The sequence below is a fragment of the Clarias gariepinus genome, chromosome 25 (assembly GCF_024256425.1).
Source record: "Clarias gariepinus isolate MV-2021 ecotype Netherlands chromosome 25, CGAR_prim_01v2, whole genome shotgun sequence".
Classification (NCBI taxonomy): Eukaryota; Metazoa; Chordata; class Actinopteri; order Siluriformes; family Clariidae; genus Clarias; species Clarias gariepinus.
Window position 1 is genome coordinate 250,001 of NC_071124.1, and position 14,149 is coordinate 264,149.

At 42.1% G+C, this 14,149-nt stretch overlaps 2 protein-coding genes and 1 long non-coding RNA gene across 3 annotated transcripts in view; 1 reads left to right on the forward strand and 2 right to left on the reverse strand.

Annotated features, from left to right (window-relative positions):
* Nucleotides 1-1,685, reverse strand: part of rhbdl2 (rhomboid, veinlet-like 2 (Drosophila)) — an 8,932-nt gene extending 7,247 nt beyond the window's left edge. Inside the window, exons 1-2 of the mRNA XM_053486206.1 lie at nt 1,419-1,685; nt 944-1,225 (exon numbers count right to left, since the gene is read on the reverse strand). Of these exons, the coding sequence (XP_053342181.1) occupies nt 944-1,198 (255 nt within the window). The 5' untranslated portion in view covers nt 1,199-1,225; nt 1,419-1,685. The remainder of the gene's footprint in view (nt 1-943; nt 1,226-1,418) is intronic.
* Nucleotides 1,686-1,757: 72 nt separating this feature from the next.
* On the forward strand, nt 1,758-2,688 carry LOC128513356 (uncharacterized). The gene is made up of 3 exons (XR_008356374.1): nt 1,758-1,875; nt 2,341-2,454; nt 2,585-2,688. It is a non-coding gene; the product is annotated as an uncharacterized LOC128513356 (long non-coding RNA).
* Nucleotides 2,689-7,379: 4,691 nt separating this feature from the next.
* Nucleotides 7,380-12,438, reverse strand: akirin1 (akirin 1). The gene is made up of 5 exons (XM_053486388.1): nt 12,104-12,438; nt 8,832-8,957; nt 8,579-8,713; nt 7,959-8,030; nt 7,380-7,791 (listed from the first exon to the last, which is right to left on the reverse strand). Exons 1-5 carry the CDS (start codon nt 12,306-12,308, stop codon nt 7,781-7,783), a joined length of 549 nt encoding a protein of 182 aa, XP_053342363.1. The 5' UTR covers nt 12,309-12,438; the 3' UTR covers nt 7,380-7,780.
* Nucleotides 12,439-14,149: the final 1,711 nt, after the last annotated feature.

Consider the following 14,149-nt stretch of genomic DNA (forward strand, 5'->3'; position numbering starts at 1 on the left):
TTTGTTTCCTTCCTCACACATACACACACACACACACACACACACACACACGGGTCAGGATGGAGCACATTGCTCACTATGCCTCACAGTTACAGTACACACTGTTCATACGTCACATTTCTTGTTTAGACGCTGATGATTTACACATAAATTAAGGACCTGAAACCTGTAATTTATACTCTTCAATTCCCTTTAATTCTATTTTATTTGGTAAATATTGTACATTTCTTTTTTTTTTTTTTTTTTTTTACAAATTTCTAATTGTTTAGTTTTTATTAGATTTTGTCCAAAATGTGGGGGGTTACGGTTCTACGGGAGGTTCTGTTCAGATGGAGTGTTTTATTACAAACGACTCCGAGTGTGTGAGAAAAAAACATCACCAAAACGAGTAAAAGTACAAAAATGGTGTGTTTTGACATCAAACAGTTTACATACACTCCCGATGGTGTATCACACACACATCTCAAAAACATCACACCTCTTTATGATGGGGGGCTGCAGCTCTCTCTCTCACACACACACACACACACACAGCAAATGGTGAGACAACACTACTATAGCCCTAAAGAAATAGACACTGTTGTGTGTGTGTGTGTGTGTGTTTGGGGTGTGTGTATTAGTAAAGACTGTGAATGTCTCTGATTAAAGTCTGATACTGAGGCTTCTCTTAAAAAAATATTTAAAAAAAAGAAAACCCGTCATACACACAGACTAAACCCAGGACTAAACCCAGGACTAAACCCAGGACTAAAGGTTTATTTTCGCGCTTGTTCTTTAGGAATGATGAAGAAAAGAATAAGAAAAACTAAATGAATCAAAGATAAAGAACAAGTGTTAAAAAACTGAAAATGTATCACTACAATCTGACCTGTACTGACTGGTACAATAATAATAATAATAATAATAATAATAATAATAACAATAATAATAATAATAGGTTTACCTCTCCGAGGCTGATGAGGATGATGAAGATGGGCGGCGGGCAGCAGTTGGCTCTCTCCAGGTACGTCTCTCTCAGGTCCTCAGGCAGCATCCACTTGGACACGGACATGTGGAACCTCTCGCAGCACCCGGCCCCCCTGCTGGCCCCCCCTGCGCCCCCTGTGTCCCCCTCCCCCTCCCCCTCCTCCTCACCCCAATCCGCCCCACCTCGCTCCACAGGTAACGCTTCACCCGCCTCCACATCATCACTCGCCATCTCACACCACCACCAGCCTGCTCCTGTCTGTTCAGGGAAAAGTTTACACACACACACACACACATACACACACACACACACATACACACACACACACACATACACACACACACACACACATCCTGTAAACACTTATACAGGAAATGCCAAAGCACGTCTACTCTCTCTCTATTGTTATCTTATGTACAGGAAGCAGGAACATAAACACACACACACACACCTCCCCCTCTCCTCGCGGTGACCCGGTCTGATTATCCTCTGATCTCCGCGCCGCCGGTCCGATCTGTGTGCAGTGTGTCGTGCTGTAGATCAGACCTGCACGACTGTGTGTGTGTACACACACACACACACACACACACACACACACTCTCTCTCTCTCTCTCTCTCTCTCACACACACACACACACACACACACACACGGGTCGGTCCGAGCTCTGAGACAGATCCTGCTTTAATCAGATCCGCTTACACACACACACACACACACACTCAGCTCTGTTCTGTTTAGTTACTCACACACACACACACACACACACACACACACACTCAGCTCTGTTCTGTTTAGTTACTCACACACACACACACACACACACACACTGCAGACACCGAGAGGGAAAAACCTTCAGCCGCCATTTCCAGCCACACCTGAGTGACGTCACAGGCGGAAGCGGCCGCAGGTGTGTCCAGGTGTTTATTATAAACTAATCAGACTGAGTGTGTGTGTGTGTGTGTGTGTGTGTGTGTGAGGGGGGGGGGCAGGATTAAGGGAAGGTCTGTTTTATTTAAGTGAGAGTTCCGTTAACGTGTCTTAATGAATCCCCGCTGAGTTGCCATGGTAACGTACACCTCCGTCTGTCTGCACGAGACCAGCTGAACTGTCGCGCTTATTAAAGCGGTGTCACAAAGAATCTCCGACGTGTGGAAACATCATCCCTGGAGACCGTTCCGTCTGTTTCATTCTCACTAATCATGTCGTGGAATAAAAACTTATTAAGGCTATAAAATCATGTTTCAGCATTTGGATTATCCCCAAAATAATGTAAATAAAATCGTAATCATATTAAAAAGGTCAAACAGGAGAACTTTCATGCAGTAGCAGGTTATTGATATGCCTTTATGTATTAACTCCATCCGTTCCTCAGGTTCTCCCGATGTCTTGGGTTCTGTGGACGGAACCCACATCAGAACTCAGGCTCCAGCTGGACCGACTCAGGCGGACCGTGAACAGGGAATCTCTCCATAGCCTCAGTGTACAGGTGTGTAGATTGGCAGTAACTCCATACATCACCAGGCTTTAGCTCTGAATTTAACACATATTGAGAATCTTAAATTAATGTTCTGCCAGGCAAAATATACTACATCACTAAATCCACTGTCTGTGTTCAGATGATCTGTGACAGCGACTGCCTAATTACTAAAACGGCCCGGCTCTGTCCATGACTCCAGGATCTTCGAGCGTCCTCACTGACACAGAGGTTTGCAGAAGGCAGGAGAAGATTTCAAGCAAGGGTTTTTACTTCTCAAGCATTTTTCATGGAAACATAATTTTAAAAGAGAAATAGTTGTAACATTCAGTAGGCACACATAACTTTATAAGTCTTCATATATATATATATATACTCAGCAAAAAAAAGAAACGTCCTCTGACTTTCAACTGTTTTTACTTTCAGTAAACTTAATGTGTAAATATTTGTATGAACACTAAAAGAGTCAACACCATAAGACATAAACTAAAAATGTTTCCCAATGTGTCCCTGAATGAAGGGAGGCTCAAAATCAAAAGTACCAGTCAGTATCTGGTGGCCACCAGCTGCTTGAAGTACTGCAGTGCATCTCCTCCTCATGGACTGCCTATTGCGGACAGTCTGAGCACTGATGGAGGGATTGTGTGTTCCTGGTGTGACTCGGGCAGTTGTTGTGGCCATCCTGTACCTGTCACGCAGGTGTGATATTCGGATGTACCCATCCTGTGCGGGTGTTGTTACACGTGGTGTTCCACCGCGAGGATGATCGTCCGTCCTTCCTGTCTCCCTGTAGCGCCGTCTTAGGCGTCTCACGGTGCGGACATGGCGATTTATCGCCCTAGCCACATCAGCGGTCCTCATGCCTCCCTGCAGCATGCCTAATGCACGTTCACGCAGATGAGCAGGGACCCTGGGCATCTTTCTTTGGGTGTTTTTCACAGTCGGTAGACAAGTCTCTTTAGTGTCCTGCGTTTTTCGAACTGTGACCTTAAATGCCTACTTTCTGTAAGCTGTTAAGGTCTTAACGACCATTCCACAGGTGCATGTTAATTAATTGATTATGGTTAATTGAACATGCATGGAAAACATTGTTTAAACCCTTTACAATGAAGATCTGTAAAGGTATTTGGATTTTTACAACACTGTTGAAATACACAGTCCTAAAAAGGGAAGTTTTTTTTTTTTTGCTGAGTATATATGGGGGGGGGGGGTCATCTTGAACTGTAGGAGTGTCACAGCATATGTAATTGATACCTTCTTTTGCAGGGGAGTTTAATAGAGTCCTGCTTGGGGACAGGGGTTATGCCTGCATGCCATACCTCCTAACCCCCTACCCAGAACCTCATACTGAGGCAGAAAGGCAATTTAACAATGCCCACTCAAAAACAAGGGCAGGGATAGAAATGCCTTTCGGCCAATTAAAATCCAGGTTCGAAATCCGTACACATTTCACAATTATTGCAGGGCAAGTTAAGGTTAACACAGCCCTCACTGCTTTAACCCTTGCAGATTCCAGTGCCTGTAGGGCCTCAGAGTAAGGCCGGACCGAGCATGCAACATTGTGGGTGCCTGTGCTGTGCTACACAATATAGCAACCATACCCCGGGAGAAACTGCTCACAGTGTTGGTGGAGGTGCAGTGGGAAGACATACCAGCTCTTGAGGAAAGATTGGAAGGACGGACTGTAAGGGACCTTTACAGGGACAGTTATTTTATGTAAAGCCACTGGTGACCATTGAGCCCCAACCCCCAGCTCGTGTAGTGGTGGATAAATAGAACACATGCTCAAAATGGACACTATTTCCTTTATTCACATTGTCCAGAACAGAGGGCACTTTAGAACTAGAGATGGTCTAATTAATAACTTTTTTAAAAAACATTAACATAACATCTTTTCATGTACAAAATACCCAATAATAAAAATAATAATAATAATTTAAACAAGTTGGAATACTTTATTCAAGGTGCAAAAATATGTCAGTGTATTAAATCACCAGCTGGTGGGGCCGTTTCAGAACTCTGCGTCCTGCCGTCGCTGTTCTGAAGCTGTCCAATTACACCAGACACATTCAGAACAGACCTGTCAATCATCCTTTTCTTGGAGCTGTGGAGAGAAAGACAACAGAAAATTAAAAACCCAGTTTGAACCATGTACTACTGCATTGTTACAATCTATACTTACCTCAGTCTGTAGTTTCTTGATCTCCAACTTCGTTTTCTGTATGAGAAGCTTTTTGTATTCTATATCTAGCTTTTCTCTTTCAATCGACAGGAGCAGCTCCCGCTTGTTAATGGCTCGTACATCCTGTGACAAAGATAATGCGTCACACAGACACCAGGTATGTTTCTGGTAATAATGGGTAGTTACTCACTTCGCTCTTTGCTGAGAGGGACGGTGGTGTGGGCACATCCTGCAACAAGGTTTACTGGTAATAAAACAGTTCTTCAGATTGCACACATATGCAAACCATTTCACATTTGGGCTTACCTCCTGAAGATCAGTGTCTGCAGACACCGTCTCTTCATCAACAGCCCTGGATGTACTGGGGCCATCAAACTGCAAAATGGGGAAAACTACATCTGTTAAAGCAAGAGAAGATAGCATGACAGAATAGGCTGTAAACCAAAACCATGACTAACTTACACATGGGTCAGGAGTGTCCTGCACAAATGTAGCTGGGGGATCAAGCAGAATTACATCATCTCCTCTCACTGCATAAATGGGCTTACTGTCACTCATCAATTATCACAACCAAGAGACCGACACCCGGAGGGAAAGTAGTGGACAATACCTTGTAATAGTGAAGGATTAATATGTAAGACCAGGGTAAGGCTACTGGGTCAGTAGAGTTCACACACACACACATACACACACACACACACATCAGTAAAGCTCTTATTAACAACCTAGTTATATTACACTGACGTGGTTAGGCTTAAATCAGATATTTTTTATAATATGCTTATTTGTGCAGAACATTTCATACAGGTTCGATTTAAAGTATTTACAGAGATCAAATAATAAAGAACATTATAATATAAGATGGACATGTAAACACAGAAGGGTCCACGTTAGCCACAGGGATCGAACCAACAACCGCAGTAGTGTGAACCATTACCCACTGTGACCATGATACACTTGTAATGTTTATATACCTCAAGCATCAAGTCTGTCTGCAATCTGTTTCCAAGGCTTTCCCCTGACTTTATTTATAGTAACGGTGTTCCCTTTTTATTTATTATGTCTGGGTTTTCCTCACACAACTCCATGAGCAGCGGAGAAACAACTGCCCGCCTTTTACCTGTCTGGCTCATTTCGGATCGATGTTTCGTTCATCCATTTGTTTGGGCTTTTTAAAGCTCGCGGGCGGGCGGGCGCGCGCACACAGTGAGCCCACGCGAGCCTGCCTTGAATAATCACTTCCAGCTCCGTTAGTGGGACGAGCCGAGGCTGCACGTGGAGACGCCGCTGAGACGAGTCTCACTTCTGCGCGGGAGTCTGGATTTATTCAGATACTTTCATGGAATACTCCTCTCATGATTTATTCCGTTTATATTATTATTATGTTCTTACTTTGTCTTTTTAATCCGTAAAGCCTGTAAATCACACACACACACACACACACACCTGTTAATCCCTGAGAGTGTACTGGTGAAGTCACGTGACACCATAATTAAACGTTCTGTTTAAAATATTCTCTATTTTATACTTTATTTTATTCTATCTCTGTATATTATAGATTTTATATGTGAATTTTTTCCCCTTTAGGACAAACAGTCGAGTTTTACTGCATCATTGGGACAAAAAGGCAACTTTGTACTGAACTCTCACTTTTAAGTTGATTTAATACAGTGTATGAAGTTATTTATTTTTTACACAATTTATTTGACCCTTTTTGCATGTTATTTATAGACTTCTGATTAATTTATTTACTTTATAAAGTTGTTTTGCCCTAATAGACCAGTTCCATTGTATCTTTGTTGTTTCACACTGATGTTGACCTTCACATTCCATCTGAACATCTCAAAGCATCTGTACCTTCATATAGTTCCTGGGCCCTAAAATGCCCCCTGGGGATAAATAACGTTTTTTAATTTAATTACCTTGAATGTGAAAATACTGTGATATTTAATAATGATGTTACAGTATGGAAATAAACCAAACACATGGAGGGAAAAATATTCAGATGTTCTAAGTGTAAATCTGTATATAATTATAGAAAAAGTAAGTTGTGTTTTTATTGGTCTTAATAAAGTTAATTCATTAAATGGCTGCATTTTATTTACTGTAGAACTTTCTAGCTTAAGTGATCTGAGTAACTACACTTAAGTGTGTGTAATGTCTTAGCTCGGAATTCCTGAACACACTCAGTATTAATACTGGTGCAATCACGTGATCAGTAATATTTAACTCCAATGACCTGCATTTCAGAAACATAAATTAATGGTAAAAAGTGAGTCTTTATAAGGAGTGTAAAGGAGAGAGGAGAGGTGTTTCTAATAACCTGCTGGAACTGTTACACAGTCTGACCACTAGAGGGCGACACATTCTGTAATTTACTCCATTTGATGAATGTGGGCGTTGCAGAAGGTCCAGGTTTATTTCTGGTCCAAACCCAGACAAAGTAGTTCTTGTGTGGATCAGATGGTCTGACGTGACGACCCCTCAAATGGAACACCCCAAAGACCCACAACTCTACTTCTGCTACACATTTAGGAAATGGTGTGATGAGAACTTGATTCAAAATTGTTACCAACACACACCATTATCCTGACCTTCATCCCCTCCTCTTCCTCATCTGTTCCTATCCTCCTAAACCCCCTGATCACAGAGCAGTGTGAGGACTGCAGTGTTTCTTACCACAATTTAATCAGATTATAACCATTTACATCAAGGTAAAATAAAAAAACAAAAGGAATAAGAGTGAGGACATGGGTACGAGAAGACCACCGAACCTTTATTCATTTCAAAACAAAACAAAAAATAATAAGAGTAAAGAAAATAAAAATATCCACATCCCTCAGGTCTAAAACAGGAGGAGAGCTGAGAGCGTTAGAGGAGCGGCAGATTCAGAAACATTCACACTTTCACTTTTCTGTCTTTATATTAAAAAGAGGGAAGAGAGGCGTTTATCAGGACAGCGTTTATGACGAGTGCTCAGGAGCCGGAGGACTTCAGGAGAAGAAACGACAGAGGGTTAAAGTGGAGAAAAAACCCAGAGCACCTGAGCAGTGTTTAAAATGAACGAGGGATTAGAGAGAGAGAGAGAGAAAGAGAGAGAAAGAGATGATACTGCAGTAACCACACTGATGGCCTGTAGTCTCCCATCTGGGAACTTCAAGATACATCTGAAACACACACACAGAGAGATTATGATTTAAACCCAGTTATTTATATTGTACAGTAGAATCAGAATTCAGTACAACACACAACTACAATAAATAATTGGACCAATTTAATATTTAATTAAGAATGATTAGAGATAGTGATCTTAACGAGGTGCAGGTGTACATACAGCTGGCAGGTCGAGCTCCGTACCGCCTCATGATCTGATCCTGTGTGAATTTCACAAACGACTCGTACTGTTCTGTAACACACACAGAATAGGATCAACACACACAAGGAATGTAATGATTAATCGACATTATCAAGTAAAATCTTTAATCAGAATAATTGGCAAAAAAATTTACAGTTTAGTTGATGACATCACACTTAACTTCCACGTGAAGGGTGTGTGCTGACGTGTAGATGCTTGGTTTACTGGAGTAAAGCAAAAATCCCTGTGTGTGTGTGTGTGTGTGTGTGTGAGAGAAAACATTTTACTTGAGCAAAATCAGACTCTGTGCTGGGGGCGTGGCCACAGTGAGATTTATATTTCTGTGATTGATAGGAGAGTGAGGTTATTGGGAGGGGAGGGCACACGAGCTCACGGAAGGAAGTTTTCTATTTATTTATCTCATAATATTACTAGGACACAATAGTTAAAATCTTCCTTTAAACAAGAAATCCTTAGTATTATATAAGCCAATAATCTAAAAAAAATAAATAAATCTCCTTACATTTCGTAAATTGCTGCTACTTTTTTCTTGGTTGTAGATTTTGTTTTATTGTTGTGCGCTTGTGCGTGTACTGTACCTGCCAGCTTGGTGTTGAGGATCTGCTCGTACTCCTCGCGGATCTTCTCTTCGTGGTCTTTGAGGAGGCGCTCACACAGGTAGCTCACCTGCCGCAGGGTGAAGGTGGGCTGGTCTTTCTTCAGTGATGACGCACCTGAGGAGGAAGTGGGAGGATCAGACCATAAGCCAGATCAGACCATAAGCCAAGATAAAGACGGAACATCAAGAGAGAAAGAGAATCAGGGTCTCTGTGTGTGTGTTCGTGTTCTGACCTGGTGGTGAGCTGGGGTTGGAGCTCTCCGCAGCTGCGCCCGTCTCCGTCTGGTTGAACGCCCCCTCCAGCTGCCGTCGCCGTTGGTAACGACTGTACTCCTGTCGAATGTTCTGGAAGATCTGCTCTGTAAACACAAACAAACAATCGGTTACCTCATGCCACACCCCTCTGACTTGGTCAGAAGCTGTTGATTAATTCTCTAAAACAGCGACTCTGACAGTAACCGGTTTGTATTAATGCACTCGCTCTGATACGTTACGGTTTCCATAGCAACAGCTCACACGGGGGGGGTGTACAGCGCTTCCTACTCTGATGAGGCTCCGATTAAAAGTCGTGAACCATGGATCCGGTCCCAAGGCCCGTGCTGATCAGTCTCCAGACCAGAAGGTTTTAAGGGCACTGGCTGCATTTCACTCTGAAGTCCACTTTAAAGTGTGCTCCCTGGTCCAAGTGCAGGGAATGTCAGTTAAGAAAACTTTCCTCAACAAAACTCCATCATTTTAAACACCAGCACAGATGTCACTACCTCCACACGTTACCATGGTAACATACGCATCCTCAGATGCCCGTTGCTGCAGAAAATGTTACACTACAAACATTAGTGAATATTTACTGAAAGAAAAACTGATGTTACGAAACATGTACAACTTTTACAGGACGTTCGGAGAACGTTTTACAGATTACGAGTCTACATAATAAAGATTTATGGATTCAATTAAAATGTCTTTAATACCAATAGATATCAAGCTCCTTATTGTATACTTTTGCTCCAGCGAGGCTCAATGACTGATGGGAAATTTGTAGGACTGGTCCGAATACCATTTTTTGAGCTTCGAATAGGGATGTAACGGTATCAAAACGTCACGGTGCGTTAATGCCTCGGTATAAATGGCGCGGTACGGTATTTATTGAATCACATAGGAAAAACAAAACTAATAAAGAGACTCGAAAAAATGCCAGAAGTGTTTATTAACATGAACACTAAACATATCAATGGCATACAAATAAGCTATCTATCTGTAAACTTTGAAACAAGAACTTCAATTATTTAATTTTAGTAACAAAAAAATTATTAAACCATGTTAAAAAATAAAGTTTATTTTCAATAACAGCCTACTTATTGCAGCTGGCCCATGTGCTGAATGAGTATTTGAGAACACTTACCTCATTTACTCACTTATTTAGACAGATAAAGATTTTTTTCCCTTTCTCGTTTCTTTTCAGAGACAGTATTTGCGGTACAACAGTATTTACAATACCATTACATCCCTTCGGTGGGAGGGGGCTGAATATATTCTTATCCTCAATAAAGGCAGAAATCTCTGCGTGTGTCGTTTGTTGCATTTTTATGTCGAGAACAGTTTATCCAACTGCTGCGGACGCAAGGGAGTGCATTTTTTTTCTTCGCATTTTTGTGTACTATGGATACAGGCAAGTTGTCATGAACTAACCTAAGTAGACCAGAAGACGTAGCTTTAGCGGGTAGCCCTTTGTAGCATGAATTGTGAACCCAAATGCGGAGTAACACGAGTAGGCAGGATAACCACGCGATTGTTTTGAGGACTCTCTCGAATGGGGTGCAAGGGATTAACACAATTTAACCAGTGTCCTATTAACACACACTCAGCAAAAGCGCCCGAAGCGACATTGGGCAAACTCAATGACAGAGCGATGTGCCACGCCATCTTGTCTTTTATGCTTTCTGGTTCGCGACCGTATTCTTTCTGCGTCCCAGTGCCGGTCGCGGACCAAGTGTGCATGACAAGTTTGCCGCAAGGGCTAATCATTTAAGCGCGAATAAGAACCATTTTGCAGGGATCGATGTCACGGGTTAAAATTTTTTTTTTTCTTTTTTCCGAATATTCGAATCTCAAAATGAAAACTCGAATGCCATCCCTCCAAACGAAGATTCTGATCCAGCCCTAGAAATGTGTCACCTCTGGTGAAGTGAAGACCCGTTGTTCACTTGTTCCCTACACCAGTTCTCTTTGAACTGAGCGGTTTAGAATTACACTTAACATGGCTGAACACTGTAGTGTAGTGTACTTCTCAGGGAACCCCAGGCCAATCAGAACACACACATTCACAGATAGTTTATTTACACGGTCCTGAGCAGAGCACGGCTGAATGATTAGAGGAAAAAACTGCTAAGTACAGGAAAATAATCAACACCACTGACCTGCTTCATCACACCATCCTGATGATGTAACTGGTGTATTATCTCTCACACAGACAGTTCAGACACTTTCACACACACTACAAATCATATTATATATATATATATATATATATATATATATATATATATATAAAGAGTTAGTGTTTCAGTTCTGTGCTGATCCTGGGTCACATCAGGTAGAATTACACACACACACACAATTGTAAACACACACAGCTGTAACACGACGTCATAAACTGTGTGAGGAAAAATTTATCTTCTCATTTGAAAAACTTAAAATATTTATAACTGTATACACAGCGCAAATCTACTCTAAAAGTGAAAGTGTTCCTCTTAATAACACTAATTATTATACTGATGTTATTTTGAACACACACACCACTCTCCCGTGTGTAAACCGGAAGTTGTTACACACACACTGCACCCCCCCCCCCCCAAACACACTGCAGTAACAATGGAATAATCGCAGTTTCCGGTCACGTGACTGCACTTTAATGATTATTACCGTTTAATTAATAAATCCTCACAGAGAGTTCGCGTGCGTTCGGCTACCTCCGCTAGCATTGTTAGCATCACAGTACCGCGTTGTGTTTATCTCAGGACTGTAACAATAAAGCGTTAAACTGTGACTGTATAAATAAACACGAGTACACTTCACTGGGGTTATAACTGTGTACAGACTTATGAATAAACATGTCTTTTACTTTAAATGTTGTTCGCGTGAGAACAAAGCTAACACCACCACAACAGTTAGCTTCCCTGAGTTAGCCTGATTAGCAAGATGCTAACGCTGTACTTCAGGCTAATCACACCACACTCACATCTCCCCGCTAACTCGGTGAAACACTGTGTGTGTGTGTGTGTGTGTGTGGTGATTATATACAGTGTTGTATATATTTAATGATATATACAGTGGGATATAATCAGGCAGTAGACGGCGCGGTGGCGGTGTTGAGTCCCAGCCCCCGGTCACCCTCTCCGCCGCGGCAGGGCGCTACAGCACCGCCCGAGGGACGGACCGGGCTGAGATCAGGCCGAACCTGAACCCGAACCCCCCACATTACAGATAATTAAGGTCGAACCCTCCTCACCTGGGGTTAGCCTGTGCTCTCCGCTCCCGGCCTGAGGAGACACCGGGGTCGCGTTGCTTTCCGTCTGCGGTCTCAGGCTGCACCTCTGCGGGGAGGGGGTCGCGGCGGCTCCGGCTAGCGGGCTGCACCTCCGGCGCTTCGGGGACTGAGGGCCCAAAAGGGCCTCAAACTCCATGGAGCGCTTTAACGTCGCACCGCACGCCATGTTCCACCACCGTGGGTTAAATTACAGTCGGGTTTTCGAGCTTTTAAAATCCCAAATGTTCGCTAAAACCTCCGGTTTCCTCCGTGTCTCGCAGCGCGTCTTTCTCTCCGTAGGCTTTCTTTATTAGCTCAGCGGTTAGCCCCTCCCCCTCCCACTCCGGCCCGTTTGGATTCGCCAATCGCCGGAGCCGTAGCAAAGTGCTGTGACGTCACGGCGGCGGACTGTACCATGTCGCCCACATAGGGGGCACTGTTTCCTCTTTAACGTGCTTCCTCTCAGTGCATAGTGTTTATTTGTGTGTGTCTCATTGTGTGTGTGTGTGTGTGTGTGTGAGTTTGTTTCTGAGACACTGTGAGGAATGCTTTGGTGTGTGTGTGTGTGTGTGCTAAATTCCAACGGCACTGTAGAGCTTTGCAAAAAGCTTAAAAAGTCTGATTTAAAGACACTTATTGGTTTCATTTCATCTTAAATCATGTGTATTTACATTTCCTCATTTGGCCCGTTTCCAACATTTAGACCTTCTGTATAAATAAAATAAAGGTTTTGTCTGTACATTGGGTCAGAACTCGATCTTTCAATGATCTCTTTGAGTATGTTTCATACACTGGAGGACCAGAATCCAGTCTCAGAAACATTTCTGTTTGTCTGTCCTGTTAGATGATGTCACATCACACAAAACTGTCCGTCTAGACTTTACTGAATCTCCTGCAGTCCTTAGATCTCTGTCTGAAGTTTAATCTGCACCATCAGTGAATCTAAATGTGGAGTAAAAGTGATGTTATGAACAGTTATGTGTGGGATTTAATAATCTACTGTAAAATAATCTACTAATGCGCTACTGTCTCAATGTAAACAAACACCTGCACCAATAGATATTAATTAGAAAAGATAAAGTGAATATTTTGACTGGGATTAGTTCATATTTTCACTTTGGCTGAAATAACAGCGCTGAAGTGGTATAAGTGAATTTTAAGACAAAACATCATGTTTGTCTGATCTCCTTTTTCAATTTCTCATCTGTGATTCAGCATCATCAGAAGACCTTTATCCTGTGTGTGCTGCAGCTCTGTGTTCATAGTGTGTGTGTGTGTGTGTGTGTGTGTGTGTGTGTGTGAGTGTGTGTGCTTTTGCATTCTCTTCAATGTAATACTAAGTTTTGGGTAGTTGATCAGGGCAAAAAAAAATTGTCTTGTTGCAGGATAAAGTCACATTTAAATTGTAATATTTTTGCCTTTTTTCTTTTTTTTACTCCACATGCCATAAAAGGTTTTGCCATTTTTAGTGTTTATGTGCAATTCAAGTTTAACACTTTTTGTAATATTCAAACAATTTTTTAATGTATTTTATAAAGCCTACAAAGAACAAAATTCACTTTATTGACCCTAGTGAACGTCTTACAGCAGCACATAAAAGTAATACAAAAGAATATTAATACAAAAGAAAGGCAAAGTTATGGTAAAGTTATTAGAATAAGATATATATTTGTGTCTTTCTCACTAAAATTGTCATCAGCACCTCCATATGCAGCTGGACTTATGACGTGCTAAGCGGCAGAGTCTCTCAGGATGTCCAATCACATGTAGTATATCTTCATCCTGAACTCCAGTGCTCCACAGGATTATTTTCTGAGTCTGCTGCTTGGCATCCTGTTTATCCATGACCCAGTGCCTCTGTACAACTCTGACATTACCATCAAGTAAATTAATCCATGGGTCCTAACACCAAATGTGATTAATTAGCCTACAGGGAGAAGATCCGAAGCCAAGCAGGATGATGTTGAGCTCACTTTGGAACAGCTTTTGCCCAGCTGGACATCTTCACTGCAGTAGATGTTTGTGTAG

Coding starts and splice junctions, on each gene's coding strand:
- akirin1 (XM_053486388.1), bottom strand. CDS start 12,308: ATGGCGTGCGGTGCGACGTTAAAGCGCTCCATGGAGTTTGAGGCCCTT. Junction 8,714..8,831: donor CAACCCCAGCTCACCACCAG/GTCAGAACACGA, acceptor CTTCCTCCTCAG/GTGCGTCATCACTGAAGAAA. Junction 8,031..8,578: donor CCTCAACACCAAGCTGGCAG/GTACAGTACACG, acceptor TGTGTGTTACAG/AACAGTACGAGTCGTTTGTG.